Raw genomic sequence first — 23226 nt, forward strand, 5'->3', positions numbered from 1 at the left:
GTCAATCTCTGTGGCGCAGTGGGTGTTCCTTCAGTCTACCAACTCGCAGGTCCCGAGTTCGAATACTTTAGGTTTTTTTTATTTTCATGAACAGCTGGAAAATTTTCAAAGTTCATTTTCCCCCAGAAAGTGAGATTTTAGGGGTCATTTTCAAGTCGGAACACATGCTAAAAAGCCATATCTTTAATTAATTTAGAAGAAGGGACTTGAAGGAACTAATTTTCCCAGGTGTGTGGAGGATCCTTAACTTGGTTGATTGATTCCGAATTGGGTGTTTAGCTGTTTTTAGCGATTTTAAGTCGCCAGCTATTGACTATTTGTTACTGAAATATGTGGATTGTACATGTAAATGTTAATTTTAAGAGATGTATTGAATATCATGTACATGTGTAAGCTAATTGTGTATTTTCCGGTTTTGAAGACGTTTAGACAATTTCACAAGCCATGTTTATATCAATATAATGATACTATTGAGATAAAATGAACCGTAAACTTTTGTGAATAAAAGTAAATGCAAAGCTAGACTGAAGATTAAACCCTCACGTTGGCGCGATATGATAATTTGTCCGCGCCGCTTTGGTGTGTCATAGGACCGACGACATCCAAAAATAAGCATTAAATGCTTGTATTTATATTCATACTGGTGTATTTTCTAGGTATGAAATATATGTGTATCGTCGCTGTAAAGGCATTACAAACGCTCTCAGTCAGGGATATGAAACATCAGAAACATACATGGAACAGCAAAATAAACATGCTATTTGGTTCATTTCCGCGTCTAAAAATATAGTGCCAGAAAATTTAATTCTTAAGTGGTTTATATAAATACAAAAGCGTAAACTGTTTCAAACCATTTTATATCGTATAAAACTAATAAATATAGAATTCATTGCATATAATTTAATTTTTTTTACTCTTCATTGAAGATAAAAACGGTTATTTGACCTTTAAAATGACGTAAAATTGTACAAAATTCAAACGTAACGACAGGCGTAATAAAACGTTTTTGATGTTAGTCTTACTATGACGTAGGTAACATTCTTTATACGATATAAAATAATTTTTTAGCCAATCAGAAAGTGCGTTACAACCAGAATAAAATAACTATTTTTAAAAAGTACGTATCAAATTGGTTATGTAAGATTGAACGTTTCATTTGATCATACAAAAATAAATATACCCAAACCACTTGGAGACGTTTATATTTGTGCACATGGCGTATGAATTATCAAAGTGTATTCATAGAAATTTGAACGTCGCAGATTTCCAATGCAAAGATATAAAGGGAAATATACACTGAATGTAAATATATCTTTAACAATGTTATGTTATGCTAAGCTATGTTATGGTCAGCGATTTTATTGATCATCAAACGCCAGAAAATCTTTTCAATGCTGTTCTTTTTACCCCCCCCCCAAAAAAAAAAAGTTAAAACATTTCCGGGCGTTACTTTAAAACTAGATGAGGAGGTTCAGTGAATGCAAACAACGTAAAATTGATTTGACAAAAAATTTATTGACTCAACTACACACATCTACTGCAAACCGATTTCTTTCATCATCTCCCAGTATTCGGGGTCTACTATTTCGTCGTGACGGCCGCCTGTTTCTGCAGATGGTTGCGGTGGTTCAATGGCTACCAGTGGTGGCCTAACCTTGCCCTCAATACCACTGCCCGCTCGCTGCATGTGGTTGACATCACGCGTCGATTTATTGGAACGGATCGCTTGGTTTTGGAATGAGTTATGTGGCGGTGATTCTGATTGGCTGGATGGACTTTGACACACAGCGTGTAATATTTTATTGGCGGAGATTTTCCCGCGCGATGACGAAAGATTGGGATTGGTGACGGATGACGTAGATGATGGACGGGCTTTCCACACATACTTCCCCTTCTTTATCTGGAAATGGACTCGATTTCCTGTCTGTTGCGACATTTGTCCCAGGATTCTCTTGGCCTTTGTTCGTCTGTTGCGAAACCAGGTCTACAAAGCCAAGACGTAACGATATAAATACATTAATAATTTAATTTTGGTCGTAACACGGCATTTGATTGGATAGAAAAATTAAGTTACAGTATAACCTGGTTTGCAGGTCACAAGACACGTCACAATGCACCAATTCAAAAGCGTACTAATCCGCTTGACCATGCGTTTGAATTTTGAACAAATCAATGTCATTTTTGTAGTAAAATACTCTGAATTTGTACAGTAAATTATAGAAAATGAAATTATAAGGAATGATCTCAATATCGACTCAAGTTATATTCGTATAACCTGGGTTAGAGAAATTTACGCTTTTTACAAGTTAAACATGACTATTATAGCCTTACATTAGTAAATATTGTCTGGTTGTTTTTATCTAAACACGGAACCTCATCATCTACACAGCATGCATACTGCTTAATCTGATCTTGAATATTTTAATTCTTGGATGGAAATCAAATGACAGTACACTAGAACATAAAACACCGTTTGTGCATCAAAATATAAGGAAGTAAGCAAATGGTTGAGGAAATGTCAATCATATTCACTCCTCTTAGAGCGGTAGATATATAGAGGATATCTATATTGTGTGATTTTATATTTGCTTTATCCAACGAGTTGAAATGGTGTATATATTCGCGAGGCTTGCCGAGCGAATATACTAGTAACCATTTCAACGAGTTGGATAACGCAAATATAAAATCACACAATTATAGATGTTCTATTTATCTCATACAATTTGATTTATATTATGAAGCTTTTAGACAGTCCCTTATATGACCCGAATTTAAGTAATTGATTTTTTTTCAAAGATTAAAAAGGATGATGCAACGTTGTGTTCTCCGGTTATTGTGACCTTGCGCAATACAATTTAGTACGTCATTTCTGAGATAAATCTAACTGTTTTAATGTAAAGTATCACTGAAATAAACCTTGAAATGATTTTTTAGCTCTAAATAATTTTTCTTAGAGCTTATTCATTTGATTAAATAGAAATACTGATCAGAAGACCTGAATTATCAAGTTTGTTGACATACACAAAGTTGCGAATGCACGTTAGTTTGAATTGACTCGAGCAAGGAACAGTTGTTGATGTTTTAAAAACAAACACCAGCCCAATGATAAGGGATTGAAAATAGTGAATAAGGATGCTTACTGGTGGTGGAATCAAAGTCTTATGAAACATTATTTCGTTAATGTCATGTATATAAACACAATTTGCACAACCAGTACGCTCTGTTTCCATCGCGTCGTCAGGATGAACTCGTTAATTTATAGTTAACGTAATTTGCAGTTTTACAAACTACACAAAGCAAATTGAAAGTTTGAATGGGGCTAAACTTATCAAAAATCTTGACAAACAAGAAAAAATGTCTTTTGGTTACAGTTATGTATAACTTTGTGAAAAGAGTTGGGGGGGGGGGGGCTAACCCCCCCCCCCCCCCAACCCCAACCCCCCCCCCCCCCAATAGCCCGGGTTCCGACGCCTACGCTACGCAGTTATGTGTTTTGTTTCCTTCATACTTGTAAGTAATTGAAGTCTTTGACAAAATCCATTTTATATCTCACTTTTTGTAGTTGATATAGTTATGTTGAAAGTACTAGCAAATCTTTGAAAATAGGTCACTAAAGCGTTGAAGCGAGGGGCTGTATAACCTGGTTTGCACGTCACAAGACACGTCACAATGCACCAACGTCAAAATCGTACTAATCCGCTTGACGTTACTTTTGAATTTTAAACAGATTATTGCCATTTTTAAAAGTAAAACGCACTCAATTTGTACAGTTAATTACAGAAAATTAAACTTTGAGGAATGAACTCAATATCTACCCAAGTTATACTCGTTATACGCTTTTTTAAAATCTGCGAATTATTATAATAAGCGGATAATAAAACGTAGACTACAGCAACCCAGGTTATACCCTTATAACTTGGGAAGACACTGAGTTCATTTTTTAAACGATTACATATATGACATTCATTATTAAATGTTTGTCGTACGAATTTTGGAGAATACGTACATATATATATAAAAACAGTTAAAAAAAAGATATATTATATTACTATAGTTCTATTATCGGTAATATTTATTTGTTTATATATTGATGCGCTGTTTCCTAACTCTGCGAGTGCATCCAAGGAAAAGCCATTAACTAACCTTGATTCGCTGAGTTTTTTCATTCAAGGTGTCCGACAAGCCTTGGATTTCAGTGTGAGAGGGATAGGGTGATTTGTGGAAGGAACTCTCCAGCTGAAGAACCTTGTACGGCGGGAACCTCTCTGTTTAAAAAGAAGGAAAATATATTTTACACTTCGCACTTGCCAATAAATGTATTCTGAATTCACTGACTCTGTTACCCGTAAAATCCACGGGTTTTATTACTTGAAATTATTTCAATGTCACTAACAAAAAACAATCAATATATGGACCTTGTAAATTATAATAACTGCAATCAATAGAATTAGCTTTCTTGGTTAAGTTTTTACACCTAGGCCTGCATTTACTTGTACCCCGCCCAATCCCACCTCCACCCCCACCCCCATTTACCTCCTTATCCGAGGGCAAACTGATTAAAATACTAGTAGTCTAGTACACATCTCTATATGTTAATCATAAGAGCCGTGCACATGCGTAAAGATCTGTATTTGAATCAGATTGAGCCATACACAACATTTTTGACGAACCTAATGTACATGATGTATCGAAACCCCTTGGCTAGCGAAGATGGCATACATGTAATGTAACAACTGTTGCAATTAAAGAAAGCAGTTTGCATTCCCGGATCTAGAGGGGTATAGTCCGAACCCTCCTGGAAATAAATTACATACAGTAAAATTCCCGACAATAGACCGAGCCCTTTTTGGAAAACAAAATTATCTTTCGGACACCCCCCCCCAAAAAAAGGAGAAAATTTTGTACATCCGAAAAAAAAATCCGCATGAAATTGTTCTCTCTTATATAGGTTCATTACCATTGCTATCGTAATTGTGAAAAAAAAAATTATATCCACTGGCCCTCTATATATTTTATATATATCAAGAACCTGTGAGCTACATGACTAGATTTGGTTCAGTGGTGAAACAACAAACACAGCTAATGCCTGCTCACTTTTTCTCACTAGCGAAAATGACACTCTTGGGAATCGGGGCTACAACGCCTGCGTCTAACACCTGCATCCGATGCCGATCGGACCCCGATCACCCAACCCGCCGATTTTATTCTTCATTCATCTACATAAATCAATTACGGGGATTGCCCTGTAACACACGTTTAATCTGCTAGATAATTATTTTAAAAGATTACTGGATTATTTGAGTTACTGTGGTACAGATTTCTCACCAAGAAGACATATAAGTGTCATTATCTCATTTCCCTTCTTGGGGAATCAAAGCGCCCCCCCCCCACCCCCGAAAAAAATGGATTTCGCAAAATATAGAGATCCCTTGGACCGTATTCTGAGCATTTGGCTTGGCTAAAATTAAAGTTGTTAAGAAGCTCTCGTCTAATCGTGAAAAAGATATCAAGTAAATAAGGTAATATTATATTATTTTACTGCATGTCAATTAAGGAAGTCTTCTATCAATTCGTAAAAATGCCCGTAGAACATATGATAGATTAGAAACCGACCTATAGCGATATTATTATAATAATGTATCCGGAACCACCCCCCCACCACCACCACCACACACACACTAGCCTGGCGCTCCCGATCTGGGGATGAACGCATTGATGGCCCACCCGAATTATTTCAGATCGGGAGCTAAAGACCTGCTCCCTCCCCCCCCCCTCCCCCAAAAGAAAATGATATCTCAATATATTTCGCCCCTCCTCCATTAACATAATTCTGGATCCGCGCGTGCAACTTTTATATGTTTGCACAAACACCTTTGACCTTTCACATTTTTTTTATTCCGAGTCTTGCGTTTCATGTTTAATGAATGAAAAACATAGTAAATTCTTGAAATCTATAATTGGTCCAGTATTAAAGATGAAAATGGGGATAATTTCTTAGAACATTATATTGTAAAACAAAGTAATATAATACTAGATGAGATATGTTTTATCTAGCGTCATCTTCATACTGTTTGAGCGGTATAGCCATGCAACATACGATTACAATATATATGCAGCTTTTTTTATATATTATAAATCATCACTTAAAAATAATGTCCAACTAAATGCAATATATTATTCGATTAAAGAACAATTTGTAAACATAAGCATTGGTCTAATAATCTTTCAACTTAAGATCTTATTTATTATCGGATAATCTTACGAGGTCATTTTATAATACTCTCTCTCTCTCTCTCTCTCTCTCTCTCTCTGACCAATGAACATGTAAGAGACAAGTGCCCATGCCTTTGCTGCAAATTATCAACAAAACTAAGAACTACATGTACATGTACAACATAAGACGCCACATGCATGGTCAGTATCTCAGTGTTTCTTATATAGGTCATTCATCTTATCCTACATCGTCAGAAAAAAAAACTGGGTCACATTAAAATTCTTATACAATATTCATCTTCTACGATTGTTAAATTCTAATCCCTCGACAAGTTTCAAATTCTTAATCGAAATCTGTTTGCAAAACAAGTGATATTGTCACTATTGTCAACCTTTATCTATAATTCAATGTCCAGAGACTCACCCATGCTGTTGTTCAGGCAGTCTGTCGTACGTCTTGCTTTGGGAAGGGTTTATCCCGAGAAAAAGGCGCGAAAAATGTGCAGGTCGGCTGCAGCCTAGTACATGTCGTCTGCTGAGACAAGATTTATAATCAATTGCTATTTAGGGTGACTTTCCCACACCGACTCGTGTGAACTGCGATGTAGAGGAATGGGGGGGGGGGGGGGGTACAAAGACTATATTTCGACTATATTTTTTATCCAGTGAGAAATGAAAGCGGTTGCAATAAGATTTTTAAAGCCTTTATTAGCCATGATTAGCTTACCTTTAGTTCCAGTTATGTTGCTTCACGGAAAATTCCGATTTGAGATACATTTCCGTACATATGCTTCAAAACTCCTGAAAAAAGTCCTTTATATAAACTTAAACTTGTACATTGTTAGTTTCCAAACAAATTATGATGGAGAGATGTCATTTTTATCTCTGAAAGTGTTAAACCAATTTCATCAATATGTTCCGTCGGTAATCCGTACATACTTTTATGGATATTGTGTTCGTCATGGCAACATACTGTTAATTCAAACCTGTTATATGTGTAATGTGTATAAATAAACATTATGGGATTTTATCCTAATTCAATAGCATACCAATTATATGTATTATTATTCTGCCGCCTTTATCATTTCTTTAAAAAATAACATTTACAAAATGGATTTTCAATATACCTAACAGTATTTTATCTAATTTTTCTATAGTTCGGATCACGTGATGTCACCTTTTTAGTGGTCAGGAGAATTTCAATCTAAATTGTAGATTAATAAAAGAGATTTCAATGATCCATTTTCGGATATATAAATTGGGTTATATTCTTTTTTAATCTCTTAATATTTTGCTTAAAAAGGCTTTCTAGATAATTGTCTTGGAGCCTTTTATGACATATTCAATTTCAAATACCGGTATGTTGAACATGGGTAAGTTTGAAGGTTGTTGCAATGAAAACGAACTCATTTGCATATGCTTAAATTGTCTTAAATTGGCGAATCCATTAGAGTCTGTATAGATAACTTTTCAATGATTCGGGTTGAAATTTTCATGTCAGGTTACCGTTCACATATCCTTAAAAACGTCTGAGATAATCGTACATTATAATCGCTTGTTTTCATTGACACAGAATAAAATTAGATTTAAAAAAAAAATCTACCATCCTTAATCAAAAACACATCCATAAATATATGTGTAATGTGTATACCTGTATTAAAATACTTGATGCATAGAATCATGATTTATCTTTAATTATGTATATATGCATTGATAACAATTTTATTGTTATCCGAGACAAAGCTGATATGTAAATCATCTATAGGAGAATCAAAGTACTGAAGTACTGAAAGCCGGGCTCTTTTGGTGTGTCTTTATGCATATTGTGTAGTAAAGACTGAAAATCTCTCTCTCTCTCTCTCTCTCTCTCTCTCTCTCTCTCTCTCTCTCTCTCTCTCTCTCATGCTTTTAATGTCGGCAAAGCATCAGAGAGCGACCAAATTTTGTAAGCGGCTATAAACAAAAAATATGTCTGTCTAGTAGAAATTAATAAGTTTAACAGTTGCTGCCTTAAATTTTGCAACAAGCATTATATATTCAATCCCCGTTTCTTCATCGCGCAGCAAAGTAGTTCATGGAAATTCATGCGCATTGTATGTGTCCAAAATGCATAGTAAAAATGTTTTAAAAGCACGTTATTAATAAGAAAACTAAAAAATATAGAAAATTCATTCGAAATTTAAAAAAAAAACCAAAATGCCAACACTTTTGACAAAACGTGGCTCTTTGTGTAACTATTTGGTATAGCGGAAGCTTTACCTTGACGCTGTTTGGTTTTTTGTTTATTTGTGCTATTTATAGTAACATTGGTGATTTGCCTGCCTATAGCCAGGGCTCTGCTTTCAGCAGAGCCCGGCTAAAAATGGTTTTTTAGGGGCCATCTTAAAATCCACATTTACTATAGGAATATATAGAAAATTGTCATTTTCTGCAATTTGAAGCAGATTTTAAAAAATACTACAATATCTTTTTTTTCCCTTAAATACTAATATGTGATTAGTAACATCATTTTCTACCTTATTTATAAAAAATACTAAATTCTACCGTCTCGTTTTAGTGGGGGTCATCTCAAAATATGGAAATGCACCATATTTTGCTATATATTACATATGTAGATTGGTATAATGGATTCATTAAAAAAATAAGAAAAATACCCCAAGTATGGCATTATTCCGTTTATAGATTTTCAACGGCGTACGATTTTACTTTTTCTATTATGTCATCTCTTATAACGCACTCATACAAAGCTTCATTTTATCATAACGTCATAAAAACATAATGGCAATGCTCGATCATCTATCGTACAACGGGAAAATCATTTAAAAAAATAAAATTGTTCTTAAAAATCTAAAGATTTTTATCTGTATTTTACTTATTGTGTTCAATTTTATAAATGATATCTGAAAAAAGTTATTAAAAATATATACACTGTGTTGTACTAGAATGCGAAAAAACGTACTCAATGAAAACTAAAGTCGGCCTCCTTACGTATTATTTTTCTACTTTAGGAATGTTCCTTATAATAGTTTTACCACATTTTTTAAATAGTAACTTAAAGATATCATATCCAAGGCAATTTAGAACTCTAACACTAAAATATAAACTATAGGTGCGCCTGTAACTTTTTCTTAAAAAGACTGTTTTGATATTACAGAGTTGATCAGATCATTATCCAACGAAAAATATTCTAATGAATGCATGTATGTATGGGTTTTTGTTAAAAAAAAACTGAAGAAAATATCCAGTGAAAACAAGGAATCGTAAAGCTACGGTCACCTTACGTTGTATGATATTCTCATAATTAAAAAATACATATAAAATATACATGTTACTAACCCCATCATACGGCTTTTCCGGAGGACTCTGCAAAACACGGAGCGGTGTTGTGTTCACATGGAAAAGATAAGGTCGTTATTTTCCCTTCAAACTTGCACAACAAATGTTTATTTCAAATTCCCTTTTAGTATTTATATTTTTCATTAATATATAAGAAAAATAGAGTCAAGTGCCTGTGCGTAGAGTCTACAAATTGGAATTAATCAATCCATTATATGAATACATGTACATGTAGTTATCTAATAAAAATAGGTCAAATATGGTCAGATAAACATTTGTAGTTCTTTCAACAAATCAAGTGATAAAAATTGACCATATAAATCTATGTTTTAATTGTGAAATCGTGTAACAAATTAGATACTTAATGGAGCCATCAAATAATATATTGGCCCTTGTGTCAATTCAGCGTAATCCTAGACACATAATAATTCTTATTAAAGAACACATACATCGGTCCTACTTTATTTTTAGAACCACCACATGAACCTATCAGTTTGTATTCAAGAATGCATAATTACCAATAATTTGATAAAGTTTCTGATATTTCTTTATCAGCATGTTAAACACATGTCCCCTTTCATAAAGAGTTCATAAAATCATACCAGTATACCAGTAAGTAATGGTTGAGTTTAATTCAAAATATGCATAGAACATTGAGAATGGTATTGCTATTAACAGAATGTATAATTTGTATGGATCCTTGAAGGGGCCATATTATACTCTTTGTTACTTTTATTATAGCTCATGGAGTAAGCGGCGATAAAAAGTTAATTCATTAATGAAATGCAAAAACTCTCGCTTTTTTTCTTATTTGCCCCAATTTAAATTATTCTACATTGTAAGGTACATTCTTTTTATTATGAATTGACAGAATTCGACGAAAACCCCAGGCCAGAGACGAGTAATTATGAGAAAGACATTCTCTCCTAACATTTCGTGTCCAACTCGTCAAGTTAACCACGTGACACTGTGCACCAAATCCTACTTGTATCGAAATCATTGTGGGACTTTATTTCATAATGTACCATCAAACTAATTATTGGGACCTTGACACCCTAATAATGTTTTAATATAAGCTCACTTTGTATCAGATATTTCCTTTAATACAAAGATATGATGACATGTCGTGATAAGGAACGGTGTTCAAAATCAAAACTAAAGTCCAAAGAAACCAGACAAAACAGGAGCAGAGCAAACACTGACCTCTGAAAGATAAAGTTTAACATACTTTGCCAATTCCTATCATTCTTCTTTCTTGCTAAATATTTAAAAGAAATATGAGTTTTGATTGTTTTCTACCTTTTGGGAGAATTTTAATTTGCTGCAAAACCCTACTGTTATGATGGTAATTCTGAAAACAAATATTCAATAAGGTGTAAAGATATAATTCAGATTTATCAAAAGAAAAATGTTTCTTTTAAGAGTTATACAGCAAACCATTTTATATTAAGAACTGGATGATATTATGCAATTTGTATCAATAAAGCTAGCTTGGTACACCAATATGATTAACAGAAGTTCATAAAACGTAATCTTTTCAGACATTGCAGTTGTAAATTACATTCTCACATAAAAGTATAAGACATGAGAACTTTAGCTCATTTTGCTCTAAATGAAAGAGTCATTGAAACTGTAAAATAAAATCCCCCCATGAAGTTTAATTTCAATACTTCAATTTAAAGGAATAAGGTCTAGTAATTGAGCATAGTAACAAGTTTGCTTCATGAAATCTACACTGATAGTATCTATGCACGTCGTAATTGATATATAGATTTTTATTTCTGTTTAAAACTTTAAACAACAATAGTTGACCTAAATAAATGTCTTCAAATCAATTGCTCCTCACGTGATCTTGCATTGGAGTTAAGGACAATCAACAATAAAAGAAACCTGAACACACCAAGTTGGATTGTGACGTTCAGTTTTAATGGAGCAACAGTAAGTATTGTATAGAATTTAAAACTAGCATTGTCCTTTATACAAAAATCAAGAAATGTTTGCACTATAAGGCAAAATAAACCGAGTTGTGTTAAATGAGACTTAGAGTTGTAAATGTTCTGTAATTTGAAAGTTGGTGGACTCTACAAACTGCGCAGTTTTACGTTGCATAATTGGAGATTGTGTTATGATATAATGATGAGCTGTTTTTCTGTAGGAAAGGATATCATTTTCCCCGAGCATGGACTGACATGGACCGTGGAGAATAGAGATGCATCATGTTACATTGTATCTTGTCGTCAAAATAAGCAGGTAGATGAGCCAGGAAAGTAAATACCTCCAATCTGCCATTTATGTAGAAGTTTTATGAAACATTATTATATAATTCAAGCCTTTACGTAGAAAAGAACAAGCACTTTTACACCATGTCGACCGAGGGCGCCGAGTCCCCTCCCCCTGTCAGGGCACTGCTGGATGTACCCAGGGTCGTCACAGCTTTAGACACAGGGTATAGACTTCTACACGGCGTGGCCTGTCTGAATGACAATGAAGTATGGACACAGGGTAACAACAAAATCATAAACCTCTACAACCTGCAGGGGGAACTAGTGAAGTCAGCCCAAACCAAGTCAGGGGACATACCGAACGACATTGCGGTGACGAGGAGTGGGGATCTTATTTATACTGATGACAACGATGAAAGTGTGAACATAGTGAAGAATAGGCAGATAGATGAGAGGATCAGGTTACAGGGCTGGAGCCACAGCAATGTCTGTATGACCTCATCTGATGAACTTTTGGTAATTATGATGAGTGCGGACAAAAAACATACAAAAGTGGTGCGTTATTCTGGTGTCATAGAGGAACAGATCATTCAATACGACGACAAAGGACGACCTCTCTATTCATCGGGCGACATTAAGTACATCACTGAGAACAGAAACCTAGATATCTGTGTTTCTGACCATAAAGCCGGTGCAGTAGTGGTGGTCAATCAGGCCGGGAAACTCCGGTTTACCTACACTGGTCTCTCTTCTACCCCGAAAGAAGCATTGCATCCAGTCGGCATCACAACAGACAGCCAGGGTCAGATCCTGACAGCAGATAGAAACAAAAACCGCATCCACATCCTGGATCGGGACGGACAGTTCCTCCGCTTCATTGACAACTGTGATCTATGCACTCCCTGGGGTTTGTGTGTGGACACCAGAGACAACCTTTTTGTGACAGAGTGTAACACGGGCAAAGTGAAGAAAATCCAGTATTACGCCTAATCTTTGTGTAATTTAAAGCAAATCTATATATATATATATATATATATATATATATATATATATATATATATATATATATATATATATATATATATATATATATATATATATATATATATATGTGTATTACTGCTGTGTACTTGTTGTGTATTGTTATGACTTTTATATATATATGGTATATGGTACATGTAAACTACACACTCCAACAACTTTTATATTTTTGTATATATATATATATATATATATATATATATATATATATATATATATATATATATATATATATATATATATATATATATATATATATATATATATATATACATATGGTATATGGTACATTTAAACTACATTGTACACACTCCAACAACTTTAGAAAAAGATTATATATAAACTGCTTTATTTAATACTGTTTGAACATTGTCTCTGTGAATGCATTTTTTAAAGTAAAAGGGCGAATATATAAAATTTAAAATCATCAAATATGTGTGTATTCCTTTTAAATAAAAGGGTTAAATATACAGCAACACTTGTATTAATATTAATTGATGTTGGGGCAGTTGGGCATTGCGTCATTATTTTCATCGATGTTAGGCAATTCATGTTTATAATAATAATTGTTAAAGTTGTATCTAAAACCTGTGTATTTTCGGATATTTGAAACTTTCTTAATTATAGTAAACTATCTAATTAGTAAATTATACCTCGATCCGTAGTCTGGCCATTTATTTGATTTGTAAACAAACATACCCCCAAATGGGATGTTCCTTACACAGCCATGAATTAAATATCATACGGTTCTATTGATACCAACAATGTTAAATGAAAATAACAAAAGACGTAAATTGATATCATGTTTTGTCATTAATTTTCTGCTTGTCTTCACTTGCATTTATGTATGGCCACCTTTCAAAATTTTTACATTCTTCGTCATGCTTGACAAAATCCATCACATAAGCAACCAGATGATATTATTATGAATAAGCTGTGTATATAAAATGAAACTTGTACCTAAAGGTCTGGTTGAAACCACAAATCTTACTGATATTTAACGTATCATTCAACTATCAAAGGTGTATGTATATTATATATATTATAAGAGAGCTCGTGTATGAATAGTTAACCGTGGGTCAATGAGATAAAGCGATTTCTCTATCACCTCAGCTCCAATCAAGTCTAAGCTTAAATAAGCATTGTATTTTAAGATGCTAATAACCTAAATATCAATGTACGCGTAATTGAATTTCATGTGTTATATTTACCGATTATTTTCCGATTTCTGTTGGTTTTGTAATGCCTAATATTGTTTTGTATTGTATGCAACCATAACTATTGATTTTTTTTTCTTTTTTACTTTTCCAATGAATTGCATTAGCATATATAAAAAAAAAACAATTGACGTCTACAACTTTGTAGCATTTTGCTTTCTTTGATGATAACCATGGGGAACGAGTCAAAACTGCTCCACCTTACCCCGCGTTTCAATACCGTCACTTTTTGACCACTTTAAAAACATATTTACCAAACAGTTAGAAATAATTGAAAAATGATGATATTGTCAATGATATTTCTTCTGTTTATATTCGGAGAAATTTACAAAAATGAAATGAAATATCTGAGGGAAATGTTTTACTATCCAGGAGTGGCTATGTTCAAATTTGAAAAGACAGTCTTTAGGAGACTATGGTCTCTTACATTAAGTAAGAATCATTTTATAGAGATTTTATTGATATAATTGTTACATTGAAGTTTTAAAATTCAGAGAATTTAAAACTGTCTATAAAAACAATTGTTAGAGATACTAATGGTTTTAAATTCTCTTAATTTTCTTTATTATAACATAATTTTCAATCTTAGAGAGGACATGTTTTTTCACGTGGAGGGGAAAGGTGTTCCATTTTTAATATGAGTATGAAAAACAGTTATGACGAAAATGGAGCTAGGTTGTTATTTGTAAATGTACAAGTTTCATATTGTAATTAGAGTATTTAGTGAAAGAGTTGGATTTAAAAAAAACCTATATACGTACACTAGTTGCATTGTGCAGTGTGACATTCACATTCCTATATACATACATGTGCACATCATAAAATATTTGGGACAATTTTCGCAAATCTAATCTTCAGAGAAAAATAAAGTCATATTTCTGCTGTTTACAAAATTAAAGATATACGTTCAATGCTTAACGCTAGAATCTTAATAAAAAGTTCCTGAGAAAAAAAATTCAACGTGATCTTGATTGAGTTCTTTGTGTGATCCTGACAATGAAGACATAAATTCATTTATTATTTACAAGCAAACAGACAGACAAATGTACTCTGATCTTATCCAATTTTTTAAGGAAGTTTAAAACGTACTTATTTGTCAGCCATATTAAAAGTGGGGTCAAACTGTATGCTATTCATTTCTTTTAATTATTTGTCCTCATTTTTTAAAAGGACAATAGAAGACACTAGACATGAACATTATATTTCTCCCAATTTTCGGAGTATAACAAACTGCTCTTACACGAGTAATCCTTGAAGAGTTATCTTTCTTTGTTCCTCTACCAAATTTAGCCATGGGTACCTATATAGTAATTTTACTGTTCCCTGTATTTATTTCGCTGTTCCGAGTAAAACTTTCAAAATACTATATTAGTATCAAGTTCAACTTCAGTTTATTCACGTACTCAAAGTAAAACCAAATTTAATACGAAAGGAACATATATACAGAATACACAAAAAAATCAAATCGTCAGAGGTATACATAGTCATGCAGGAAAAATAAAAATGGGCATATAATAGAATCGACATTTATGTAAGAATTCTATAAACACAACTCAGAATGTTATAACTATACCCTGTACATTATATAAAAGAATGTGCTTTATTTTGACATGTTTCTGTGTTCGAGATTCACATTGGGATTCGGTCTCCCATAAATGGAAGTTTAAACCAGCTTACATCTTTTTTTATAGTCGACATTTTTTTAAACAAAAATGTTACATTTGCTATTCCGGTTACAACAGTTATCCAAATTATTTCTTAATTTATGGTATATTAATTTGCTTTTAATGCTTAGATTTGCTTTACACGAAGCGCATTTTTTTATCCATATGCATGGTATTAATATATTAATATAATATTCATTTTAAAGAAGTAGATATACGCCTAAAATAATGAGCTCGAGCGTCTATGAGAAATCAACCTTCAACATGTTTGAACTATCTCCATCAATTTGATTCTGAATGTAAGTGACTAAGAAAAGTTTTCACTGTACATGCAGCGATTTACCGAGTTGTTTCATATCATTGCCAACATGCATACAGACACGGTATGTACCAGTAATTGGCGGACCGTGAACAGTCTATGGAAATCAAAGTCGCACGGTTGGTTTGAACTTCAATGATTTTACACTGTTTTTTAAATTCCTTGACATCAATGAGCTAAATTTAATGTAAGTAAGAAAAAGACGCGAAAAATCGTTTGGTAAAGTGAGGGGGGGGGGGCAATTATATACAAATGATCTATTTTACTAAAGGAAGGTATGAGAAAAAGAGCAGTGTTGAAACGTCGAGCCCCCCCCCCCCCCCCCCCACACACACATACACAGGCACCCAGGCCCCTTGGATGGGTTTATACATTATTAGGTTAGCTTTTAATTGGTTGTAAGCAAAGTTTACAATTTTCTTTTACAGTTGATTGGTTTTTTTGTTCAATTCACCTGTAATTTTTATTGATTCGTTGTTTGATTTTAACAATTTCAATAATATTTGTTATTTTATTATTATATTGATAACTTTTTTTCATCAAAATGATATCAAATTGGTTGACTGTTTGTAGTTTTGTTCATTGACCGAGGTATTGGATAATCATTTTGAATTCAATTTTGTAGCTTTGATTATTAGTAATTGATTCATTCATTATAAATTGTTGATATTTTCTTCAGTTGTGCGTTATATTGTTCATGGGCTTGTTTCTTGATTTTCTGTCATTGCAGTTGGATAGTTTTTTTTTTTTTAGTTTTTTTTTTCTCTCAATCAGCTTTCGGGATAAATTCTGCAAGAATCATGTTGGCTTAGGCTCATTTAAGAAGATTCTTTGACTGGACATCTTCATATGTTTCACATTTTAGAGACTTTTCATACGATGAGGCAATTTGTTTTAATCAATATATGGGTATTTTAAAGAAATGAAACTGTTCTATATACTAGAAATAAACTATTTCTGTAATCTACTGCATTCTACCCAAGTTATACAAGTATAACCTGGGTTGCGGCAGTTCACCCTCTATAATCCGCGAAGCGGATTACAAAAAAGCGTAAATTGCTCCAACCCAGGTTATACGTGTATAACTTGGATAGATATTGCGTTTACTACTTAGAGTTTATTTTTCTGTAATCTATTGTACAAATTGAAAGCGTTTTACTTTTAGAAATGATATTGATCTCTTCAAAATTCAAACGTAACGTCAAGCGGATTAGTACGTTTTTGACGTTGGTGCATTGTAAACCTTTTCTTGTGGCCTGCAAACCAGGTTATACAAATTTTACTACTTTTTATATTTAATCAAATGCCGCGTTGCAACGAGAATTAAATCATTTTATAATGTTGAAACCGTGTTCGACTAGTTTTTCTATTCTTATATAGTGCATTGGCATGTGTTTATCTATCGCTCAAAGAGAAGTGAATCTGATTAGCATTTCCTCAACCATTTGCTTACTTCCTTATATTTTGATGCACAAACAGTGTTTCATGTTCTAGTGTACTGTCATTTGATTTCCATCCATGGATTAAAATATTCAAGATCAGATTAAGCAGTATGCATGCTGTGTAGATGATGAGGTTCCGTGTTTAGATAACAACAACCAGACAATATTTACTAATATAAGGCTATTATAGTCATATTGAACTTGTCAACTCCCCGAGTCTGCATGGTTACCCCCCCCCCCCCCCTTCTCCTTACACAGACGAATATAAGGAGAAGGGGCTGTAATCAGACTGCACCCCCCCCCCCCCCTTCCGACCAATGAAAAATTAGCCCGAATACACTCTGTGTTTGGGAACTCTTACATATAATTTTTACAAGGACTTAAAAAATAAACTATTTCAAGCTTCGTGCAGACTGTGTACTCTTTAAGCACTTGTTTTAAATAAGTAATTTGTTGATCCAGGAAGTTAGCTTTCATTCGAACAACGTTAAGTACAGACGGAAGCCGAACCTATACTTCGCCGGCTATGTTTCCGTTTGACCAAAGATCACTTCTTGCCACAACGCGGGCGCTCAAACATAGCTCTAAGCATGCCTCCTTCTCTCCGATTTGATCGCCACGCTGAACCCTTATTGTCCTTGTGTGACTGAGGTCGCGCGGTAAGGCCGGTTTAAGGTAAGCCTTGATCAATGGGCCATAAGGTGATTAGCCCGCTCTATCTACGCTCAGAGAAAAGGGACAGGTACCTTTCGACAGACGATAAGAAAATCCGCGTGCCACGTCGAGCCAATCAAGCAACACGTCTTGATTGTGTGCCAAGCCTAAACTTGTAGACTGGTTGTGTTTAGCAGAGCAAGGTTTTGATGAGACGTTTGGGCGACAGCACTCTAAGCTAGGCTTTCGGGGACAGACATTTTTGACAGAGGTAAGAGAGATCAGAAATTTGTCCTGTATTTTTCAGGCTCGATGTACATAAAGTTTACAAAATCTTGCACATAATTGTATGTTTTATTTGATTCAATGTAGACTTTTTAAGCACACGACAGACGAGTTTAAATGTTTGAAGTTTCGCATACCTGTACTTCGCTATGTACATGTATAATATAAGGGCCCGTCAGGCGGAACGGCATACGGGAATATGTACTTCTACAATGAGCTATAAATCATTTTGGCCGGCTCTAGGGATTTCTTGCACAACAGCATGTTTACAAACAGGGGAGTCGCCTTATAGGAAGAATATAGGTTTAAAAAAAATTTATTATGTAATTAAAGCGTATCAATGTGCTTGAATATCGGCCACGCTTTCACGTGAAGAGGAGCGGTGAAATAGAGATATATGCGAAGAATGTCGACTTTATATATCCTGTAAGATTACAAGCAGACGTTAGTACAGTACCGCGCGCGGCGCTCCGTGACCCCAGATAAGTGGGTAAGCTGCTTACAAATGATTTCTGCATGATTGAAGCCGCTGGTAAATAAATATGTGTCACTTAGTCTTTGGGCCAGATAAGCCTCCGGGTAGAAGTGGGGTCTTGTTTTCACCTGTAGTCAGCTAGCAACCGCCTCCGTATTGGACTTTAAAAAACAAGGGGAGCGGATCTCACTGCCATTGTACGTGTATCACTGTTTGAACATTGATTGGTGCATTATTTCATGTACTTTTGAAAGAAGAAAAAGGAGATGGATGGCCTGTGTCTCGTTATTATTTTCGGAAGTGGGGGAGGGGGGTTTTATGAAGGGAATGGGAGGGAGTAATTATTGTTTATCGGTGGGGGGGGGGGGGGTGCAATGTCTCGGTCTCCACAGATGTAGTCTTCCCTGCATACATAAGATAAGAAAACGAGTCGTCCTCGGGCTCGGCTTATCTACTTCAGTGGACCCCTAGCAACAGTAGAGTGACGCGATCTGTTAAAGCAAGGTATCAAATGCTTAGGTGATCTATGTCATTACCTGTGGATGCAAGAAGCAACGGAGAACTTTAATTTTTTTTTTATTTAAATTAACTGATCAACGTGAAATTCACGAACATTACTACCTGTCATGGGTAGTTAGATTTAAAAATATACATAAAATTTTCTGTCAAGCTTCGTTAAGAAAGCATAAAATACTCAAATCCTCGCTAGCTAAAGGTAGAGCGGGTAGACGCATTACTGAATGTACAGCGTTACAGTCTGATCTACCCCCCCCCCCCCCCCACACACACATACAGACACACACCTCTAATATTCATGAATACGCTACAGTCTATAGGTTAGATACATGTATACATGATGTAATTAAATAAAAATGTAATACTTTTAAAACAAACTTAATTTCAGAGAATAAAAGTATCCATTGTCATAAATAATTTTTTTTTTTACATTTTTTGTGTGTGTTTAATTATAGTCGTAAAAAAGAAAATTCAGTAAACGACATAAAGTATTAAATGAACTAGCGACATAGTGTGACATTTTTTTTCTGAAAGTCATTGACTTTTATTTCTAGGGTACTTGATCGACCGTCTTGGACCAACATGGACGTCAACATCAAAGTGGAGCCGCTAAGTCCGGGGACACTCCAGGCTAACCCAGAGACCGGGACAGACCGGGACTACGGACGACCATACCCCGACAACAACAGCAGGGAGTCAGCCACATTCCAAAACGCCTCCATGCCTGTATTTCCCAGCATGCCCTACGCTTCCTCCTACTCCTACATGGATAAAACCCAGCAAGCTAAAATGGAAAACCACTCAGAAAACTTCAGTGCTCCGGTGAGGAACTCCGACTCGGCATTTTCTCCGAAAGCAAACATTGTGGGGAAAAAATCGCACCTACCCAAGCGCTACAAGTGCGCGATGTGCGCGTATCGTACCCGGTACAAATCAGATTTGAACCGACACGTGCGCAAACACGCAATAGCTACTTTCAGCTGCGACATTTGTAACATGCCTTTTAAGACAATAGGTAATGTAGAGTTCCATAAGCGAAAAGAGCATGTTCACTTAACGGAAGAACTACCCCCGAAGGAAATCATGAAGCACACGTGTAAAATGTGCACGTACGCGACAATGTATAGTTCGGACCTGACTCGCCACGTCAGGAAACACTACATTGCTAAGTTCCACTGCACTCTGTGCAATAAGCCTTTCATGACATCTGGGAGTCTCGTACACCATAAAAGATCCGCGCACGGCGTCCAGGACGTCGAGGTGGTGATGGGACTGGAAGGGGTGGAGTCAGTGAAGCAGACCGGCGGAGAAATTCACAGCGATTCAGAGATGAACGAACACAAACAGGCGGATATAAATGGAAACTTAAACGGCACAGAGCATGGGAGTTACCAAGGCAACGGTTCCGGAAGTGAAAGTTACCGGATTGAGAATAACGAGAGCGACGGAGGGGTGGGCAGCGAGCCGCACGAGGGTTACAACTACGAGGACCCGGATTTAGAGCCCTCCGAAATCATCCCGATGGATGACGACGCTATGATGAACAAGCCCGAAGATATGGAGAAGCTCAGCGCTGAAAGCGCGAAGCACACGTGTTCATATTGCAATAAGTCTTTTGGTAGAAAGCTCGTGCTGGAGTACCACCTAAAGAATGTTCACAAGATCTTACCGCGAGATGACGAGATGGGTGATTACGTGGAATACAACGACTACGACCTCGCCATGGACATGTCTATACAGGAACTGGAAAACTCGACAACGTCCGAACACTCCGCCAAAACCACCCCAAACAGTAACGGCGCGTTCCGTCACAAGTGCCCGTTCTGTGCGTATGCGACAAATTACAAAAGCACGTACGACCGTCACGTTAGGAAACACGAGCTGGCCTGTCACATCTGTAATGTCTGTAGGATGCCATTCATCACGTTCGGTCACCTGCAACGTCACATCCGGGACAACCATCCGGACCACAACCAGCAGATCTCCGAGAAAGAGATCACTGTTGAGAAACACAGGTGCGCTTACTGTAACTTTGAGGCGGACACTCTGGATCGACTCCGCGCTCACAGCGACTCGGTCCATAACCGACAGATCATGCAGGAAAGACAGAGACCTTCAAGTAACACCAGTGCCAAGACAATCTCTCCAGTGATAAAACCTACTGAATATAAAATCGACGTTAATAGCGTAAAGAGCGATAACTCTCCGGACTTTCCGCAGGAGGACTCGTTCTTGCAGACGGCTCCACTGGAGGACCGCGTGTCGCCTCACGTCCCGGTGGCGGGAAGGTACGCCAGACTGGTGTCGGACTTTGACGACTTTGCCCAGAGACCTTACGCGTGTTCACTGTGCTTCTATAGAACAGCCGACATAGCGACACTCGTCAAACATGCCGAAAATCATCTGACCGGATGTAATATGACACCCGTCCCCGAAACGGCCATGTTTACCATGGAAACGTTAAACAAATCACGTCTCGCCATTGGTATGCCCGGTTCTTCAACGTCTTTAAACCATAACGGTGAGGGTTGTAGTAAATCAAGCGATGTGATGGGTGAACCTAGGGGTATAAAAACAGAATCCATTGAAAACCAGGTCAAGAGGCGCCATTATGGATCATCCGGGCAAACCATGTCACGTGCTCAGCAACGAAAACAGTTCTCTTTCTTGAAGCAGAAAGAAACAGCCACCGTTGATCGAATCATTCCAACATTTTCCGTGCATTATCGGAAGGACAAAACAAATGCAACACGGCCATATTTATGTCTCCTGTGCAGGAAGCGCTTCCGCCATCTTGCCATCCTGAAGCAGCACTTCATGCAGACTCACAACGAGGTGATTCCCTCCAACAAGACGTTCGAATGCAAGAAATGTTCGCTCCAGTTCCACACACCCATGGCGCTCCAAGAACACTATGAACAGAAACATTGAGAGAGAAGACGGCGCGGATCCGGGTGTTTTCTATTAATTTTTGTTCCATCTTCTATGGTGCAAGTTCAAAACATTCCATTTTGTTTGATTTTTACTGTTTTTTGCAATTCATACTGTTTGTACTCACAATTTCCAATTAAATTCAATTACAAAAATTGATTGTTTACAGAAAAAAGCATTATTCATTTTTACAATGGTGAATACAAAAAAATCAAATAAAGTAATGGTTTTTAAAAGAGTTTTGAGTTAATAAAATTGATTGATGCTGATAAATAGAACCATTTTAACAAGACCTTGGACTTTCAGTAGGACGTAGCTATCTATTTCTTGCGTCAAAACAAGTTAAAAATGACGCTGTTTCAAGTGAAATATGTCCCTATTGTGTAGTCTTAGCTCAAAAGCCAGAAAAATCTTGTTGATTTCAAAGAGCCATGGCTGAGTGGCTAGCAATGAAATAGACAGGTCTGCGTCACATTGCTGTTTAACACAACTACCCAAAGTCCAAGCTCTTGTTAAAATGGTTCTAATTCTGCATATCACACAAAAATGATACATTTGTTGATTGACGTAAGCAGCTATATCTTACCTCCTACTAAATTGTCAGATAATCATTGGCTAACAGCAGTCACGTGGAGACTATGTTATATTTCATACATAGTCAGTAGAAAATATTACCCCCTTCGAGCATTATGACGTCATTTTAGAGCATTATGACGTCAGGTTATATACTCAAATTGAAATTAGTATTTCTATGACAGCTCGATTTCCATTGTTTTTTTATTTTTAATTTTTTTTTATCATTAAAAAAGACAGTTGGTAAGATATAATCGTTACATGGTTTGTAGTTGGCCTAATATGGTTTATACAGTGTACATGCACATGGTCAGTAAATTCTATATGGGGCGAGAACG

At 35.8% G+C, this 23226-nt stretch overlaps 3 protein-coding genes across 3 annotated transcripts; 2 read left to right on the forward strand and 1 right to left on the reverse strand.

Annotated features, from left to right (window-relative positions):
- Positions 1 to 1495: 1495 nt before the first annotated feature.
- Positions 1496 to 6787, reverse strand: LOC128181556 (uncharacterized). Its single transcript, XM_052849998.1, has 3 exons — positions 6638 to 6787; positions 4144 to 4265; positions 1496 to 1984 (listed from the first exon to the last, which is right to left on the reverse strand). The coding sequence occupies exons 1-3, from the start codon at positions 6639 to 6641 to the stop codon at positions 1535 to 1537; spliced, it is 576 nt and encodes a 191-aa protein (XP_052705958.1). The 5' UTR covers positions 6642 to 6787; the 3' UTR covers positions 1496 to 1534.
- Positions 6788 to 11365: 4578 nt separating this feature from the next.
- On the forward strand, positions 11366 to 12778 carry LOC128181396 (uncharacterized). The gene is made up of 2 exons (XM_052849790.1): positions 11366 to 11487; positions 11705 to 12778. The coding sequence occupies exon 2, from the start codon at positions 11913 to 11915 to the stop codon at positions 12759 to 12761; it is 849 nt and encodes a 282-aa protein (XP_052705750.1). The 5' UTR covers positions 11366 to 11487; positions 11705 to 11912; the 3' UTR covers positions 12762 to 12778.
- A 5226-nt stretch (positions 12779 to 18004) lies between these two features.
- On the forward strand, positions 18005 to 22557 carry LOC128181745 (zinc finger protein 423-like). The gene is made up of 2 exons (XM_052850258.1): positions 18005 to 18379; positions 19939 to 22557. Exon 2 carries the CDS (start codon positions 19967 to 19969, stop codon positions 22313 to 22315), a length of 2349 nt encoding a protein of 782 aa, XP_052706218.1. The 5' UTR covers positions 18005 to 18379; positions 19939 to 19966; the 3' UTR covers positions 22316 to 22557.
- Positions 22558 to 23226: the final 669 nt, after the last annotated feature.

This window comes from Crassostrea angulata, chromosome 4, assembly GCF_025612915.1.
Source record: "Crassostrea angulata isolate pt1a10 chromosome 4, ASM2561291v2, whole genome shotgun sequence".
Taxonomy (NCBI): Eukaryota; Metazoa; Mollusca; class Bivalvia; order Ostreida; family Ostreidae; genus Magallana; species Magallana angulata.